General features: G+C 60.3%; 1 protein-coding gene across 5 annotated transcripts in view; it reads right to left on the bottom strand.

The window, feature by feature from the left end:
- Nucleotides 1-1,744: 1,744 nt before the first annotated feature.
- GMDS (GDP-mannose 4,6-dehydratase) overlaps nucleotides 1,745-15,703 on the bottom strand; it is a 455,535-nt gene continuing 441,576 nt past the window's right edge. For all 5 annotated transcript variants that reach the window (XM_064476118.1, XM_064476119.1, XM_064476117.1 and 2 more), the window contains 2 exons: nucleotides 2,227-2,295; nucleotides 1,745-2,067 (listed from right to left, as the gene is read on the bottom strand). In XM_064476118.1, coding sequence (XP_064332188.1) covers nucleotides 2,005-2,067; nucleotides 2,227-2,295 — 132 coding nt within the window. In that variant the 3' untranslated portion in view covers nucleotides 1,745-2,004. The remainder of the gene's footprint in view (nucleotides 2,068-2,226; nucleotides 2,296-15,703) is intronic.

Genomic DNA, 15,703 nt, shown 5'->3' on the forward strand with positions numbered 1-15,703 from the left:
GATCAAGGTGGAAGATGTTTTAATCTCCCCTAAAATCAACAGTCAAAGTTGGCAGAGCAGCAAAAAGGAGGAAATAAGTTCAGTGACACTGAGTTGAGATTCGAAGTAGAAGAAACCCTTCAATAAAAATTGTCTGGAAGGAGATCCAGAGGAAGTTCACAGCCCAGGAAGCAAGCACAGACAGACTCCAATCTCCTTTTTCTCCTTTCAAGCACACACGGGGAGGCCAGGAAGCCAATGCCCCTCCAGCCCCATCGTGGACGCTGGAGTAGAGAGGAGACTGCCACCACAAACACTTCTTGTCTCCTTCAGACCGATGCTCCAGGCCGTTTTGAGAAGAATAATGTAACACCGAGGTGACACTGGAGCCCCATTAACCCCCTGCTTGACCCTCTCTTGTCCTCACTGGGACACGCTAGAGTGGGGCCTCCTGCAGTGCAGGTGTGGGCCGAGGGGTCAGAGGAAGAGGAGGGTGCCTGCGTAGCAGGTGAAGGCTGAGGGGAGTGTGTGTATTTACTGGCGAGGTTTGTGAGAGTGTGTGCCTGTGTGTAACTGTGTGTGCCTGTGTGTGTGTGTGCCTGTATCTGTGTGACCGTGACTGTGTGTGGCTGTGTGTGTGCGTGTGTGCGTGTGTGTGTGCGCCCACCAGCCCGCCTAGTCCTGGGGCCCAGCCTTTCAGGGACCATCTGTTTCCAATTAGCAGCATCCCGGCTGGGAGAAGGCCCGTCCCGGGGCAGCTCCTGAGACCGGGTGGGCCCGCTCAGGCCCCCTGTTCTGCTCCACCGGAGCCCTGGCCGCCCCTGGCCGGCAGGCTTTCACAGCAACTGGGGCAACCACACAAAGAGCCCTCTTTCCTGCACCAGCCGCTGGAGCCTGGGTCCTCCCCAGATCATAAACCTGCCTCTGAAGACATTCAGAAATAGTTCAGCTGCACTCACAGGAGCATGTGCAAAGGCTGGAATTCCATTTGCCGTAAAGTTTTACTTTCCTTGCAGGGGGAGGGAGGGGGAGAGAGAGTCCTGACCTAATTTGTTCTGGGGCAAGATGCTGCATTTCATGCAGAGGTTTCTACCCGCACACAAACCCTTGCTCGATGCGGAGGGGTCCCGCGCGGGTGTCCACCTGCCTGAAGCTGTACAGACATGCCGGACACATGAGGTCCAAGCCAGGCTCCTGAAGGATGCACTCGGGGAAACCGGATTTCTGATTAACCTGACGCAGTTCACCTGCATGCTGTCTGGCATATATTAGGCACTTAATATAAACAGGTTGAGCGACTAATCAAAATTAGACTTAAAGAGCAATCTAGTACTGAGAAGAGGTTTGAAGTGAGTCTCGTGTGTAAGACTGGAGACCGCAAGCAAAGGCATGGGTAGCCAGGGGCCTGGCATGGAATCTTCCAGCAATATTTACCCTCCTTCAAGTTCCTTATTCTAACTCCCTCTGTTTCTCAAGCCTTCTTTTGGGATTGTGCGAGCCCTGTGGGTTCTAATGACAGTCGCAGGGACCAGAGCCCATGTGAAGGGTGTGAATGCCGCCTTTCTGCAGGACCTGGGTTTCCAGATAAGCCGCACAGTGGCTTATTGTCACCAGGACAGGAAAGCGACGTCGCAGGCACAGAGGAGGACTGGCAGGGGCTCCTGCAGAAGGAGCCACTTCACTCCAAGGCATGGTTGTGTTTTCTTTTGGGATTCTCGGGTCCTGCTTTTGTAACTTGTGAAGACAGAGACTGTGTTAATGCTGGTTCACAGAAAGGCCATTTTTAATAAGAAACGAGAAAAATCATTTGAAAGCCCCATGATTTCTGTTGTCTAGTGACATAATTTCAAGTAAAGTGAACTTGTGATTAAAACATCTTGATTTCCAAAGCCGATCAGAGGAGGCCTCGGAGAAAGGAAAGTGGGCAAACCGGATTCAAGTCCCGGCTGCTGCAAACCTCGGCGGCGCCCGCCGGTCGGTCCGGGCGTGGGGAGCGGGCATCAGGCATCGAGCATCGCGGGGCGCTCAGGCGTTGGGGTTGGTCCTCATGAGCTCCACGTCGGCGTCCACCATCTCCCTCACCAGCTCCTGCGGGAGGACGCGGGGCCGCGGTGAGACCAGAGATTCTGCCTCCTCCCACGGGCGCCCCCCACCCGTCCCCGGCCCTCCTGGCCCAGGGCGCCCAGCCGCCCGGCCACCACGTCCCCTCCCGGGGCCCGGACCCGAGCGGCCGCGGGGGACACTTACATCAAAAGCGACCCGCGGTTTCCAGTTGAGCTTCTGCCTGGCTTTGGTGCAGTCTCCCTGCAGAAAGTCCTGCGGGCCGGGGGACAGCACGGGTCGGCGGCGGTGCCGGTCCCCTCCCGCCGCGGCGCACAGGCTCCGCGCTTCTCTCCGCGCCGCTCCCGCGGGCCTTGCGTCTCTGGACGCGCGCTCGGCCGCGGGCACGGCGACTGCCACTCCCCACCCGCCCGCCACCGCGTCCCGCTGGCCTTAGTGACTTTCTTTCTGCACCGGGTTGTGAGGCATGCTGCTCCAAGCGCCGTTTTGGATTCGTGCTCGTCTCCCAGCGCAGAGGGATGCGCCCTCCCGCCGCGCCCTCCCTCTCTCCTTCTCCGCAGTGCGCTCCCCTCCTCCTCCTCCTCGCGCCTCCTCCCCTTCCCTCGCCCCCTCCCCTCCCTCGCCTCCTCCCCGACTCCCCTCCACAGGCGCCCCTCTAACCGACTCGGGCGCAACCCACGCCGCGGTCTCCGGACCTCACCGCATCTAGGACACCCACGTGCACGGGAAGAAGCGCGCTCTCCGGGCAGCCCTCCCCCTTGCCGGCCAGGGCGCTGCTCTCCCAGCACTTCTACGCCATTCTGTTCAGCTCCCTTCCTGGGGAATGCTGATCTCGACCCCGACCCCTCACGACCCACGAAGGAGCCACAGCCTGCACGGGGACACCCGCTCTTCACCAGCCCGCAGCATCCTCCCCCGCGCCCCGGACCAGGGCCCATTTGCTTCCTAAGTCATTTCTCATTCCAGCTGACAGGCTTTATCAACATGTAAAAAACACATCAAGAAAGGACGTCTCCCAGCACTGGGGGGGGGGGGGGCGCGGCAACCCCCCAGGGCTCCCTGCTTCCCTCCATTTAGGAGGCTTCCGGGGAAGGAGACCAGAGGAGTGCCCGCAGGGCTGCACCGCAGTCCCTGGGCTCTCACAGCTCCTGGGCCCAAGAAGCCGGATGAGAATTTCAAGATGATTCCCAAGAAGAAAGGGAGGAAGAGAGGGAGGGAGGGAGGGCGGAAGAAAAAGGAAAGAAAAAGACTTTGAAATGGGCCATTTTGGGCCCTGAGATAAACACTTAGCGAATTTCCCATGTACAAGTGCACTCACCCGACGGTGCCCAAGAGAGGAGGCCTTTAACAGAAGACAGCGGGGGCTCTGAAAACAGGTTGAAATTAAAAGGCCATACACAGTCCACTGGGACATGATTCCAAAGAACAGCCTAGACCAGTGACAAGGACGGTGACACTCAGCTGTACCTGGAAGGCTTCTGCCCCACATTCTCCCCAGGCTCCCCGAAGGTGGACTTGAGGTGGGAAAGGCCGTGGGGGTGGCCAGGCAGCCCGGGTCCTGGCCCCCAGGCCCCCAGGCCCCCAGAGCCACCTTCCCCGCCAAAGGCGTCTGCATCCACTTCTGCACCGTTTGTTTGCCTGAATTCTGCACAGAGAGACCCCAGCCAGCCGCTCCCCCCTCCATCACCCAGCCTCACTTTTCAGGCTCGAATAAATCAAGCTCCCAAAGGCCCTGCATTTCACTGAAGTACTGACTTCCTCTCCAGCCTTAATAATAGTCAAACAAGTTATTTCTGCCGGCCTTCGCAGTCCACATGCAGCGTCTTCAGGAAGAGGAGGCTACAAATATTAACAATGAGCAAGCTAAGATGGTGCTACGTGGAGCTGGAAATCCAAGTGGAAAATCAAACGAGTTTATTTCTCCTTTCCCGAAATAAACGTGTCTACTTCTACAACACTTCTGCTCTGCTGAGAGTCACACACCGATACGCATTCTTTTTCCCCAGAGGGAGCTGTGAAACGTGGCCTCAGGAAGCAACGCGGGGCCTCCTCAGCGCTCCGTGGTCACGCTGGAAGGGGCAGCCTGCTGTTCAGTCACCACACCTGCTGTAAGTCCGCCGGCTCTGCAGAGGGGGCTCCGGGCTCCGAACCTCGGCCGGCCGAACCCTAGGACCCGGTGCGCCCGCAGTGTCTGAGCAGGCTTGGGAAGGGCGCTTTGTATTGTAACTCTGTTTCCTGTACTTTTCCACAAGCAGCTTCTGACATAACAACAAGTAGGGAGCTACAGTTAAGGAAAAAGCTCAGACACAGACTTGCTACCCTGCAGGGACTGCAGCGAAACAAGAGACGTACCAGGGAGAGCTCCCAGCTCAGTGCCGAGCCCAGCTCCCCCTGGGCCAAGGGCCTGTCACCCTGAAGTTCAATGAGACGAAGAGGATGAGGTTCTGTGAAAACAGCACGGTGGCCCTCAGCGCCGACTGCTACAAGCTGGCGTCTCGACTGGGCCTGTGCTTTGCCGCGAGCAGCTTTTAGGGAAAGATCAGGACATCCTGGCGTGTTTCACTCTTAACCCCTCCTGAAGGGCTGTCTGACTTTTCCCCGGTGCGTCCTCTAGAGGAAAGGCGTAGGGAACGGTCTGGTCTGCGAGGTCCGGGGCACAGGCCTGGGGTGCCCGTGGCTGTGGCAAGGCCCCTGAAGTCGACATCGGGCCCCCGCCGGCCTGCGGGCACTGTGCTCTCAGGGGTCCGCGTGGGGCCGGAGAGGGCCCGGTGTAGCTTTCCTCTGCATCTTGCAAACCCTCTCCACTAGGGTGTGATCAGCTCTCAGGACGGGATCAGCTCTCAGCTCGTCTGTTCTGCTCTTCCTTCTTTTCTCAAGGTCGAGTTCCTTCCTCGTTTGCAGGCTTGTAGCCCAAGTCTGACAATGGGGCAAAAGCTGAATGAAAGTGAAGAGGTTACGTACAGTTTCCAACATGCACTCTGTGCGCTGGGTGGCCTGGGACTTCTCCGCAGGGGAGACAGTGAGGCTCTGAGCAAGACGGGAGGCATCTCTGTGACTGTGACGCCTCCTACGCCCTGGCTCCTGACCCTCACCGCGGCACGGCTGTGACTTCGGTGAGCTCCGCGGTTTGAGCGTGTGACTTATGGCTGTCACGTTTGATCCGGGCTCGCTGCGCAGCAGGGCGTGTGTCCAGACGCCCAGAGCCCTTTCGTTGTCCGCAGGCTCCAGGACGACTGATGACTGGTTCGACATTCAGGGCTTGTCCTCCGATGGCCTTGTCCAGCCTTGAGCCCTGGAGTCCAGGAGCCAGCGGCCAGGGCTGCAAACAGCAGCCTCGTAGGAAGGCGTCTTGCCACAGTGATTTTTCAGGCGTTCCTGGTGGGTGTTCTTGTTATGGTGACCTGATAAAGGGGCCAGACGGAATCCTGGAAAAGCCATCAAGCCCGCTCCTGAGCCCACCGTGGTCCACATAAATCCCGGCCACGCTGCACCCGCATCTTCTGCTCTAAGTCCCTCTCCTCACGTCTCCTTGGGGCCAGTCCATCTCCGTCACGGCAGCAGCACACCTTCAGGGCGCTGGCTGGGCTTCCGTCCCTCCCCTCGTCTCGCTTTATTCTCTTCCTTACTTAGCACACGAAGTCCCTTGGGGACCCACCGCTCTCCCTGAAGCTCCGGTGGGGAGGCTGGTGGGCAGACTGTATCACACACTTTTCCAACACTCACAGACTCATTTCTCATTCTCCCTCTTTGACATGACATTGGGAAAATTCAACATTAGTATTTGCTTCAGCTCACGTGTCTCCTCGGCAGGCCTTCTGGTGAGCTTCGCGGAGGACGTCTGTTCAGGTAGAGAAACGTGTCAGGGGTGTGAGCGCTTTCGCCAGATGTTGTTTCAATCAGTGAAGCATCTTCAAGAATTTAAGCCATGGAGCGTGAGTGGGACCCCACACTCATTTCTTTCCTTCCACTTTCCTTAGAAAAGCAAAACCGAGGAATAGCTGGGGCTCCCAGAGAATAAAAGGATGCCAGAGAGTTTGGTCCCCGATCTAACTTTACACTAACGGAGAGTCAGCAGAAGAGCCTGACTCTCGGGGAAATGCTCCTTTTCAGAAAGACGGGCCTGTGAGCAACAGCGACAAAAAGCCTAGTAAACGGAAACGCACTCGGTCACGGCCTGTCCCAGTCGCGATCCGGGGTACGTGGCGCGGCGGGCAAGGTGGGAAAGAACTGAAGGTGAGGCCGGAATGTCCCCGGCGAGTCTGTGGGCAGTGGTCTGAGCTCTCGCATGCTCACAAGCCTGTCCTTGGATGGAAACCTTCCCAGGGAGGCGGCCAGCCCTCTCCCCTCATACCGCCACTCACAATGAAGGTGAAGCCAGGCCTCCCGTCGTGGCGAGGGTGAGAAGAGACACGGAGGAAACAGCAGGCCGTCCGTCGGCGGGCCCCGGGCTCTCCCGCAGGGAAACCCAGTCTGTCAGTGCAGGCTCCACTGCCCTTGGACGGTGGAGATAAAGCGGCAAAGGGAGCAAACAGAGGCAGAGCCAGAGGCCGAGCTCCGCCCGGGGAGGCGGTCGGGACAGGTGGCCCTGGCTGGTGGCCTCACACCTGAGCCGTGTGTCTGCCCCGGGACGTGCTGCCCTGATCCTGGGAGCGCCTCAGGGCCCTGCGACCCCTCCGTGACCGCACACTGCTGGGCCAGGGAGCACTCAGTTCCAGGCTTGTCCCCTGGAACCGGCAGCTGTGTGTGGCCCGGACACCAGCGCGCTCGCAGAGCTTCCTGGGAAAGTGAGCGAGGGCGTCGCTGCCCGACGCGCCCATCTGCGAGGCAGGAGCCGCTCTTGCTCTGCGAGGGAGAGCCCAGCCCGCGTTTACAGGGCAGCCCTCCTCCTCCACATCTTCTTTTTTCACTTGTGTCTAGAGGTGTGGCAGCGGAAGAGAAATGCAGGTAGGGAAGGGGAAGAGACAGAGACACAGGACTAAACGCACCGGTTGCCTTTTAAACAGAGTTTTAAAAAGTATCCTAGAGAAAGAGCTTTCAGGCAGGCTTGCCCGAGACAGGAGAGGTGAGTTCGGGGTGCGTCCCCTGCAGAGGGGACGCTGTGCGGCCCCCGGGACCAGCCTCTCTCCCCAGCCGTCGGCCCCGAGGCTGCCGTCAGCTTTCCTGGGACAGAGGTGCAGGCCCGGGGCCGCCCCGTCCAGCCCGCAGGCCTCTGGGGCTTGTCCGGTTCTCCAGGCTCAGGTCTGAGCGCACGGGGCGGAGGAACCGAAGCCCGGCCCAGTAGCTTTGGGAGCTGCCTACGTGCAGGTGGGCGCTAAGCGGCTGCTTTACATACAATAAGCAAATGAGGTTTGGGGAGCAGCCTTGCACACACATCTGGGGCCACACTCCCCGCCCACCCAGAGTCTGCCACCAGTGCAGCGCCGGCTTCTCGGCTGCCTCTACTCTCGACCCCCGGTGCTCACAGGAGCACCCCAGGGAGACGGGAGCGAGTGCTGAACCGGACTCGGTCCTGATTCCCGCCCCATCTTCGCTCTCCCCAGCAGATGCGGGGTGACGCACAGTGGCACTGCAGGGCCGGCTTGTGAAAGGGAGATAAGATTATTGCGACCTCAGCGTTCCAGGCTTCAAAGCCGCCGCCTCTGTCGGGAATTACTGGTTGCTGTTAATAACTAGATGGGGGTGTGGAGATTACCCACGCTGGTCGGAGGCGGTGAAACCCCGCGGAAAAGAGATAAAGTGCCTTTAAGTGGCCCAATTAAGGTGGGCGGGGGCTCTGGTGCACGAGACCTGGAGGCTCTTCCTCCGTGCTTGCTGCCCCCAGCAGCCCCGTCCGCCCATCAGCTGATTAAACCCCAGACAACTGAAATGCAACTCGAGAGATCCTGTATCTGCCCCAGTGGCCTCTCCCCAGGGATGACACACCAGCGCCAGCGCAGCCCCGTCGGGTGGGGGCGGCTCTGCGGGGCACGCGCCCTCACCTGGGGACCCACGCGCACGAGGTGAAGGCGGTTTTCCTCAAGCTTGTTCCTTTCCAGTTGTCAGGAGACCTACTCCACCCCTTAGAAAGCCCCCTGCACCGTCCGCCGGCCTTTGAACACGAGTAAAGGAGAGTGTAAGCAGCACGAACGCTTCTGCAGCAGACGGGGGGCCTGCCTTCGGGTGCTTTGTAACCTCCACAGTACATCGACCGGGTCACTCAGATCCAAGGAACCTCACTTCAGTAAGCCTCTCCCCCTGCAGCCACCGTCCTTCTCCACAACCAAGACAGAAACGCCATGGCTCGGTCATGCCAGCGTACGCTCGCTCCGTAACTTTTTAAACAATTCTAGGCCTAACCAGGCCGCTGCCCACCCCAGAATTTCTGTTTCTGGTTGTTTCTCTGGGACTTTCGCAGTTGAGAAGTAATTAAGGCAAGCACTGTGACGTTTGTTAGTAAAGTTTTGGAGCGGTGGGGAGGAACGGCAAGTTAGGACGAACCTTCAGGTTTGCTGTGACCCCTTCATCCACTCGCTTGGCTTCCCACTCAGGGGGCAGCTTCAGGCTGCCGGGCACCTTCACTGCGCGGTTCCCTGGCACCTTATATTTTCTATCTTTGTGAGAGAAACAGTGCACAAACCCCAACGCACCTGGAGAGAGATTTAAACCAAACAACCTGACTAGCGCCACAGAGCCATGTAGCGGGAGGGCTGGGCTGGAAGCCAGGATGTCTGGTTCCGGGTCCAGCACTCGCACTGCTCAGCAGGACAGACCCCCCCGGACGTGCCACGAGCAGCATGCTTTACGTCCTCGACCTGAGCAGCAAGGAGGTGTCGATCCAGAGGGGTCGGCGCAGGCTGCTCGCTGCCGGACAGCAGAGCCGGGCAGAAGAGAGGCGCATGCGGGTCCAGCGGGACTGGGGCCCTACAACAGGCAGCCGACGTGGCGGTGGGATCGCGGCTTCCCGGAGAGGGCAAGGAGCCCCGGGGATGCTCTTCCGCCGACAGGTACGTGTGTGTCAGAGTGGCCCCGGCCGCACGTTCACATCTGCGCACTCCCCTCACGCACACATTTTATCCAAGTAACAAAGCTGCCTTGGCACCGGAGACAGAGGCACCACTGGGGACGCCTGCTGTGTCTGTGGCTCGGCCACGGAGCTGTGTGGCCTTGGCGGAATTTCTTAGCAAGGCTTAGCCTCAGAGTCTGGGGACGGGGAAACACCACCCTCCTGGCAAGGCCGTTGTGAGAGTTCACGGTCACACGTGGAAAGCAGCCAGCACTGCTTCTGACTCGTCATGAGGTCTGAGGGCACAGGCTCAGCTGGAGACGAGGGAGGCCCGTGGGAGGTGGAGGCGGCCTGGACGGGGGTGTGGAGAGCATGCAGAGGTGAGAAGGGGGCGAACGGGGGCCGTTCTGGAGGAAGCGAAGACGGGGACTTGCTGAGGGACAGTGGGGGAAGGATTCGGGGAGGACGCCCAGGGCGCTTTCAGAGTCATCCTCACTGACAAGGGTCCCAGCAGAGTCCGAGTGTAACACGTCGTCACACCACGCCAGACACAGAGACCTCTCATCTTCATGATTACGAGACAGACTCATTCAGAAGATGGCTTTGTAACACCACCCACCATCTCCTCATCGCTCCGAGCAATGTGCTGTCTTGTTCTGAATCTTCATTTGATGGCGGCGGTTTTAGGGGAGAAGTCTGGCGACTCCGAGAAGGTAGCTGGCTTCCACAGTCCTGCTGCGGAAGGAAGGCCCCCACCTCCCCCCACAACTGAGGTGGCAGCCTCTCTGGGCCTGTGGCTGAGCGAGGAAAGGGTTAAGCCAGGCTGTGTCCAGTGTGCCTGCCGGCACGTCCCTTCAGTCCACGGCTGCGGCAGGAGGAAGTGTGGGGGGTGGCCTTTCACACGACATCATAAAAGCCTGATTTACCGCAGCCACCAAACATCTAGAAAATCACACGCTCTCAGGAAGACGCAGTGGGAGGTGGCCAGGGCCTCTGATGGAGGCAGGCGTGGGGACCATGCGCGACACCTGCACGGTGATCCTGGCAGCTGCTCGGTCTGCGCCGGGGGGCCCTCGTGGACAGGCCAGGGCCCCAGCTGTGCGCGGCCCACAATGGAGAGTGGCTGCTGTGTCCGCGGATGAAACAGAGTGGGGTCCACTCCGCCAGCCTGCCTGAAACCACACTTCTGTGCGTGTGGAAGTGTCCTGCACAGGAGGGCTCTGCCCAGATGTGGGGGGGGGGGGTCACTGGCCACAGAAACGTGGGGATTGCCCCCTGCACGGGCTGCCCAACCCCCAGCCGCAGGGCAGCACCCACTTCCGCCGCCCACTGTGGAGCGAGTCCACGCCCGAGATGTGCTGTCGTCCGTCATGAGCAAGGGGCTGGGAGGTGACGCAGGAGAGACGCTCGAGGAAACGAGGGGTGGACTCCTGGCACCTCCAGGAACCGTCTCAGGGACACCTGTGCCGTGTTCCTCGTGCTCAGTAACCTGATGAAGCCGCCGACGCGCAGGTGCGCTCTGCGAACAGATGCCAGAGAGGCCCAGGGGGTCCCAGCATTCTGGCCACGTCCAGGCCACAGAAGCTGCTGGCAGAGGAAGCGGCTCCTGAGGCCGCCCTTTCCCAGGGTGCAGCCCGACTCTCCCGGGACCCGGCGGGACAGCGGGGACGGCGGGGACAGCGGGCAGCAGAAGGCGAGGCCCTGTGGTAACTGCAGCTTCCCTCACTCACCTGCGTAGAGAGGGACCACGGGACGAGAACGCAAAGTCCCTTTCCCGAGCGCTGCTTACCCAGCGCCTCTCAGCCCCGCTCTGCACCTCCCGAGGGATCCTCGCCCTCCAAGACGGCCGAGGCCACAGCCAGTCCTGCCCCAGTGGCCTCAGCCCTGCACTCCCGGCTTTGCTCCCGAGTGGAGCTGGGTGAGGGCAGGTGACCCGGAGGGAGGCCTCCCTGGCCAGGCCACGCACCTCTGCCCAGGGGGTCCGGCACACGCTCCCCGTGCAGCCGCGTGTGGGTGTCCACGCAGGGGGTGCGGGTGGAGGCCGCCTGTGGTGAGGAAACTGAGCTTCAGACGCTCATTCCCATGAGGGCAGCCCTGGACGCCTGGGAGCAAGGCCACAAGCAGCCAGGCTCTGCCAGGGCCCAGGGACCTCGGGCTGTCAAGTGGACACTCGGGGTCCCCTGCTTCCCAAGGCTGCATGCCATGATGGATGCCTGATCGTGAATCACAGTGCAAATGGGAGACAGTTCCCATGGGCCCGCTGCCCTGCTGAAGGCCGCTCCCGTGTCAGGAGGCCTCTGCTCGGCCTTAAAAGAGGTCCCCTCTGCGTGGACACAGCCCCCCACCCACTGCGGGCTGAGGATGGGGCTCCTGGCTGTCGGGACGGGGACGCCTAGAGCCAGGGTGCTCATTCTCCCACCTCCCCCGGGGACTCCCACAAACTGTGGGCTCTGTCAACAGTGGACGTGGTGGACCCTGGGCCAGGCCGAGCGGTCTGCACCTCTGCAGGGTCCTCAGAGAGTGTCCGAGAGTCACCTCCTCAGACCACACGCACTCCGAGGGCAGGGACAGTGTCTCCTCAGCCGGGGTCCCCAGCCTGGCTGTTTCTGGGAACAGGGTGGGCGTTACAAGGGAAAGCACCCCTTCTCCTCCTCCAAGGAGCCCGGCCACCCAGCGTGCACTGGACACTCCACTCCCACCCACCCCAGCTGGCCTCTCGCTTCCATTACTCCTGTCTCAAGGGCTCCCAAGTTGCTTCAATGAGGCAGGTGGAGCCCACGAACGTCCCTTAAAATGCTGAGCAAGAACGGGGAGGGCGCCCTGGAGAGGAGCCCCTGGAGGTCACGGTCTGACCTGGCTTAGCCCACTGGCTCCCAGGGCTCGTCCCCGAACCCCATCCAGCCCCCAGCTGCCCGGGCAGGCATCCCGCTGGGTGGGCCTGACTCCCCGCCTCCTGCCGGTCCTCCCTGGACACCCCTTCGGCTGTGCAGACCAGGCCCAGCAGGCCCATGCCTGCAGCCTCGTCCAAGGATGTGAGGACATGTGGCCCTTCCCGTGACCAACCCCAGGAGGGCTCCCACCAGCCAGGTGACACCTGGCCCCTTGAGGGGACATGGGAGCTGTGGTTGCCTGTGGATGCCGCACAGCCATTCTGTCCTGGTACTGCGGCCGTGACCGGGGGCCCTTCAGCTCCACTGGACGCAGCATCTGACTCTGCCGCACCGCCCCAGACCCCCCGCCCAACGCAGACCCCACCGAGCAGGGAACCAAGCCCCCAGGACTCTGGGCTTTGACGCCGACTGTCCTTTGCTCCCGGTTTCCTCACCACCTTGTGCTCCCCCCAAGTTCCCTGGTTGGAATTCTATCCATTTTACCAGAGCAGCTAAAACCCTGACTTGGGGTCAGTGTGCTGACACCCGGGCCGCTGCTCTGACCCCAGCCAGTGCCAGGGCAGGAGACTGGAGCCCCCACTTCTAGTGATCCTGGTGGTCTGGTGGGCACAGTCCCAGGCTCCAGTGTCTTCTCTTGGTGCCACGGCTGCCCTGGTGCCACCGTCTGGGTGGAAATTTCCAGATGGTGCAACCACAATCAGGCATGCACCCCGGGGCCTCTGAGCCCCACACCCCGTCCCTTCCGTTGCCTCCACATACGACGTGCCTTCACCCACCACACCGTGATTCTCCCCCTCAGCTTAGCGCCAGAGACACGCCCACTCTCAAGTGAGGGTGCCGTGGGGCCCTGGGTCCTGATCACTGCACTTCCTCCCCCACCCAGATCAAGTGAAATCGTATCTCGCCCCCTGGCAGGGCCCGTGAGGTGTGTGGGGGCTTCCTGCACACTCCCTCAGTACATACACCTGCTCCCTTTCCGGCTGCGTTGTCACCATTAGCTCCCCCGCCGCCCCTGCCGGCCTCTCCCAGGGGTTTAAAGTCATGGTCGGTGTAGCTCCCTCGCCTACCTGTGCCCACGTCATTCACCCCCAAATCTTTCCCAGACGCCAGTGTTCGGGTCCTCCTTTTGCGGCCTCAGGTCACGGACACTTGCGTGATGAGATGAGGAACCACCCCCACGCCCGTCACAGACCGGCGCCCTGCCCCCCGGGGACCCTGCCCATTCCCCCACAGAAATCTCTACCACTCGCCAAATAAAGTCCCAGCTCTTGCTCTGACTTTCAGAATCTTTGACAATTTGATCCCAACCTGTTTTATCAGGTTTGTTTTCCAGTCCTCTCCGACCACACTCAGGACACGTGGGATTAACCACGGAGCAGGCAGGTACACAGGGCTCCCCGCCTTCCTGTAGCCAGAAACTCAGCGAAGACGACGGCTCGAATGCCCCCACGTCCCGGGTTCTGGGCTTTGGACATACAGCTAAACGCCCTGGGGCCATGTGGAGGTCAGCTCACAGCCGGGCCCCAGAGAGCCCGTCAGGCGGTCAGTCTGCCTCCTACAGACCACGCGGACACTCCCCCGGGCACAGGCGGCCAGGCCCGGTCCCGCCCTGTCCCTCCTGGCTTGGCGGCAGTGCGGACGGAGGGGCCGAGCTCTGCGTGAAGGTGTCACGACCTGGCGGGGCTGCGGGGTAGATGCCAGAGGGTGAGGAGCTTGATTCTGACCAGGGACTGCAAAGGGGGCCGGTCCAACGTGCGGTTGTAGAGTTTACTTCCTCAGCTTCTCTCTCTACCAAAGCCTTGAACTTACAGAACATCTGACCTGCTATGTCGTGTGGAAAACGGAAGGACATTCAGAGTGAGCAAGGGTGCTCAGCAGAAGCAGGAAGTTCCCAGAAGCTGGGTCATTCACAGAGATGCTGGGAGAGGCGCCGGGCTCCTTTGGTCTGGCCTGTGCCACCAAGAATTTAGGCAGCTTTTTAAAAAATTTAAAAAACAGGACATCCCCAGTAGGCGGAAGGGTCCGGGAGCATCCTGGGGCCGAGACTTAGCTCCAGAGACAAAGCACAGCACCTCTGGCTGAGCAGAGGACAGGCGGGAGACGGACGGGAGACCAAGGACTGTGGCTCGCCCGCAGGGTCGCTAGCGGGGTCAGTGGGGGGTTAAGGGGATGGAGGTGCGAGACCAGGCTCTGCCGAGTATGGGGTCTGGGGTCCGCCTGGAAGGATCATGGAAACCTTCTCAGGCCGCAGTGGGGAGGATGAGCAACTCCTTCTCAGAAGGCCCCAGACTCCACGGGACACCCCCCTACCTCAAACCCTCCCCCGAGGACCAGCCCGGACCCCCCTGCCCCGTCCGGCTTCTGGGGGCGCAGGGGCTGTTGCTATCGCTGCAGTGCCCGCCGTGGTGGAGAAGCCCCGTCAAGTCCATTAGCGCCAGGCCCGGGCCCAGCAAAGACGCTGCCGCAGCGAGGCCCCCAGGACACCTGCTGAAGAGGGACCTCATCCTTGCTTTGAGCTCTTCCCCTGATTTTCGAGGACAGGCCTCTCTTGTCAGGGTGTTCCTACCACGGCTCTGTGGCAGTGACGGCACCGGCAGAATGGCTGTTCTGCAGGGAAGAGCTCAGAGGGAAGGGCCCCGGATGGTTCTCGTGTACCAGCACGTTTCGGCATCTCCTCTGACCTGAAGAAAACCCTGAGCTGCTCACTTATTTTGAACTGTCCTCGGAGCAGCGTCAGCGACGTGCGAGGTGCCGCGATGTTTTATGTCACCGCTCGAGGGCGGCAACCCGAGGTGTGGCCTAACGTCACCGCTGGCAGCACAGTGCTATCGCTCTCACAGGAGAAACATGGGGCGGGCAACGGTTCTGCTGAGCCCGAAAGCCTTGGTGTCAGAGCGAAGCACGGTTCTGGACGCATGTGAAGAATGTGCAGTTACATTCCCCTCTGCTCCTTCAGCGCCTCCCCAGTGAACGCGCAGAGCTGCTCTGCACAGAGAGCCGTCAGACCTCGGCCCTAGTTCCCACTCCCAAATGATGAAACGTCACAGCTATTAGCAAATTTAAGTGAAAGCATTTTCATTAAAATAGCTCCATTTTATAGGTCAAAGTGTAAAAATACTGTGGGAACCATCGGCTGTGGCCTCTGTGTTTAATTTCTCTGCTGGTCGTGCCAGAGACCTGCTGATAAAGGCTCAGAAACATGAACAGCCTCCTCACAGCTCCTCCGTGAGCTTGTTCTGAATTATCTCTGAATTTCCAGATATAATGGCCGAAAAGGCAACACCACAAAATCAGAAACAGAGAACATGAGATTAATTTTAAGGCATCCTTTTTAAATACAGATATGTGATTTATAAGTGTTATTTTAAAAAAAGCATTGACTTCAAATGTTGTCTGCAAAAGACCACTCCCATGCTAGGTTTCAGGTTTTTCTGAAAATCACTTCCACGGGGCTGGGTTTCCGGGTGTGGGACGCCGTGACGCCTTCTCAGGGGCAGACTGGGGGCAGGGTCTGCTGCCGGCGGGGCACACCGTCCGCCAGGCTCACCCTGCCAGGCTTCAAGGACGCGCCACTCCCTTCTTAGCAGATGGGGGAACTTGGGCTCAGACGTCAATTCAGGGGTCACCCATCTGGCAGTTACTCGGCCTCTAAGCCTAACCCACCATCTGATGGTGGTGGCATCACACAGGTGACGCTGTGCACGCCACCTTCCGTGGAGCACATTTGAGGGTGCGTTTCCGTCTCCTGGTGAGCCCCCCGTCCAACCACGATTCCCAGAGGAGTGAAGTC

This window comes from Camelus dromedarius, chromosome 19, assembly GCF_036321535.1.
Source record: "Camelus dromedarius isolate mCamDro1 chromosome 19, mCamDro1.pat, whole genome shotgun sequence".
NCBI lineage: Eukaryota > Metazoa > Chordata > Mammalia > Artiodactyla > Camelidae > Camelus > Camelus dromedarius.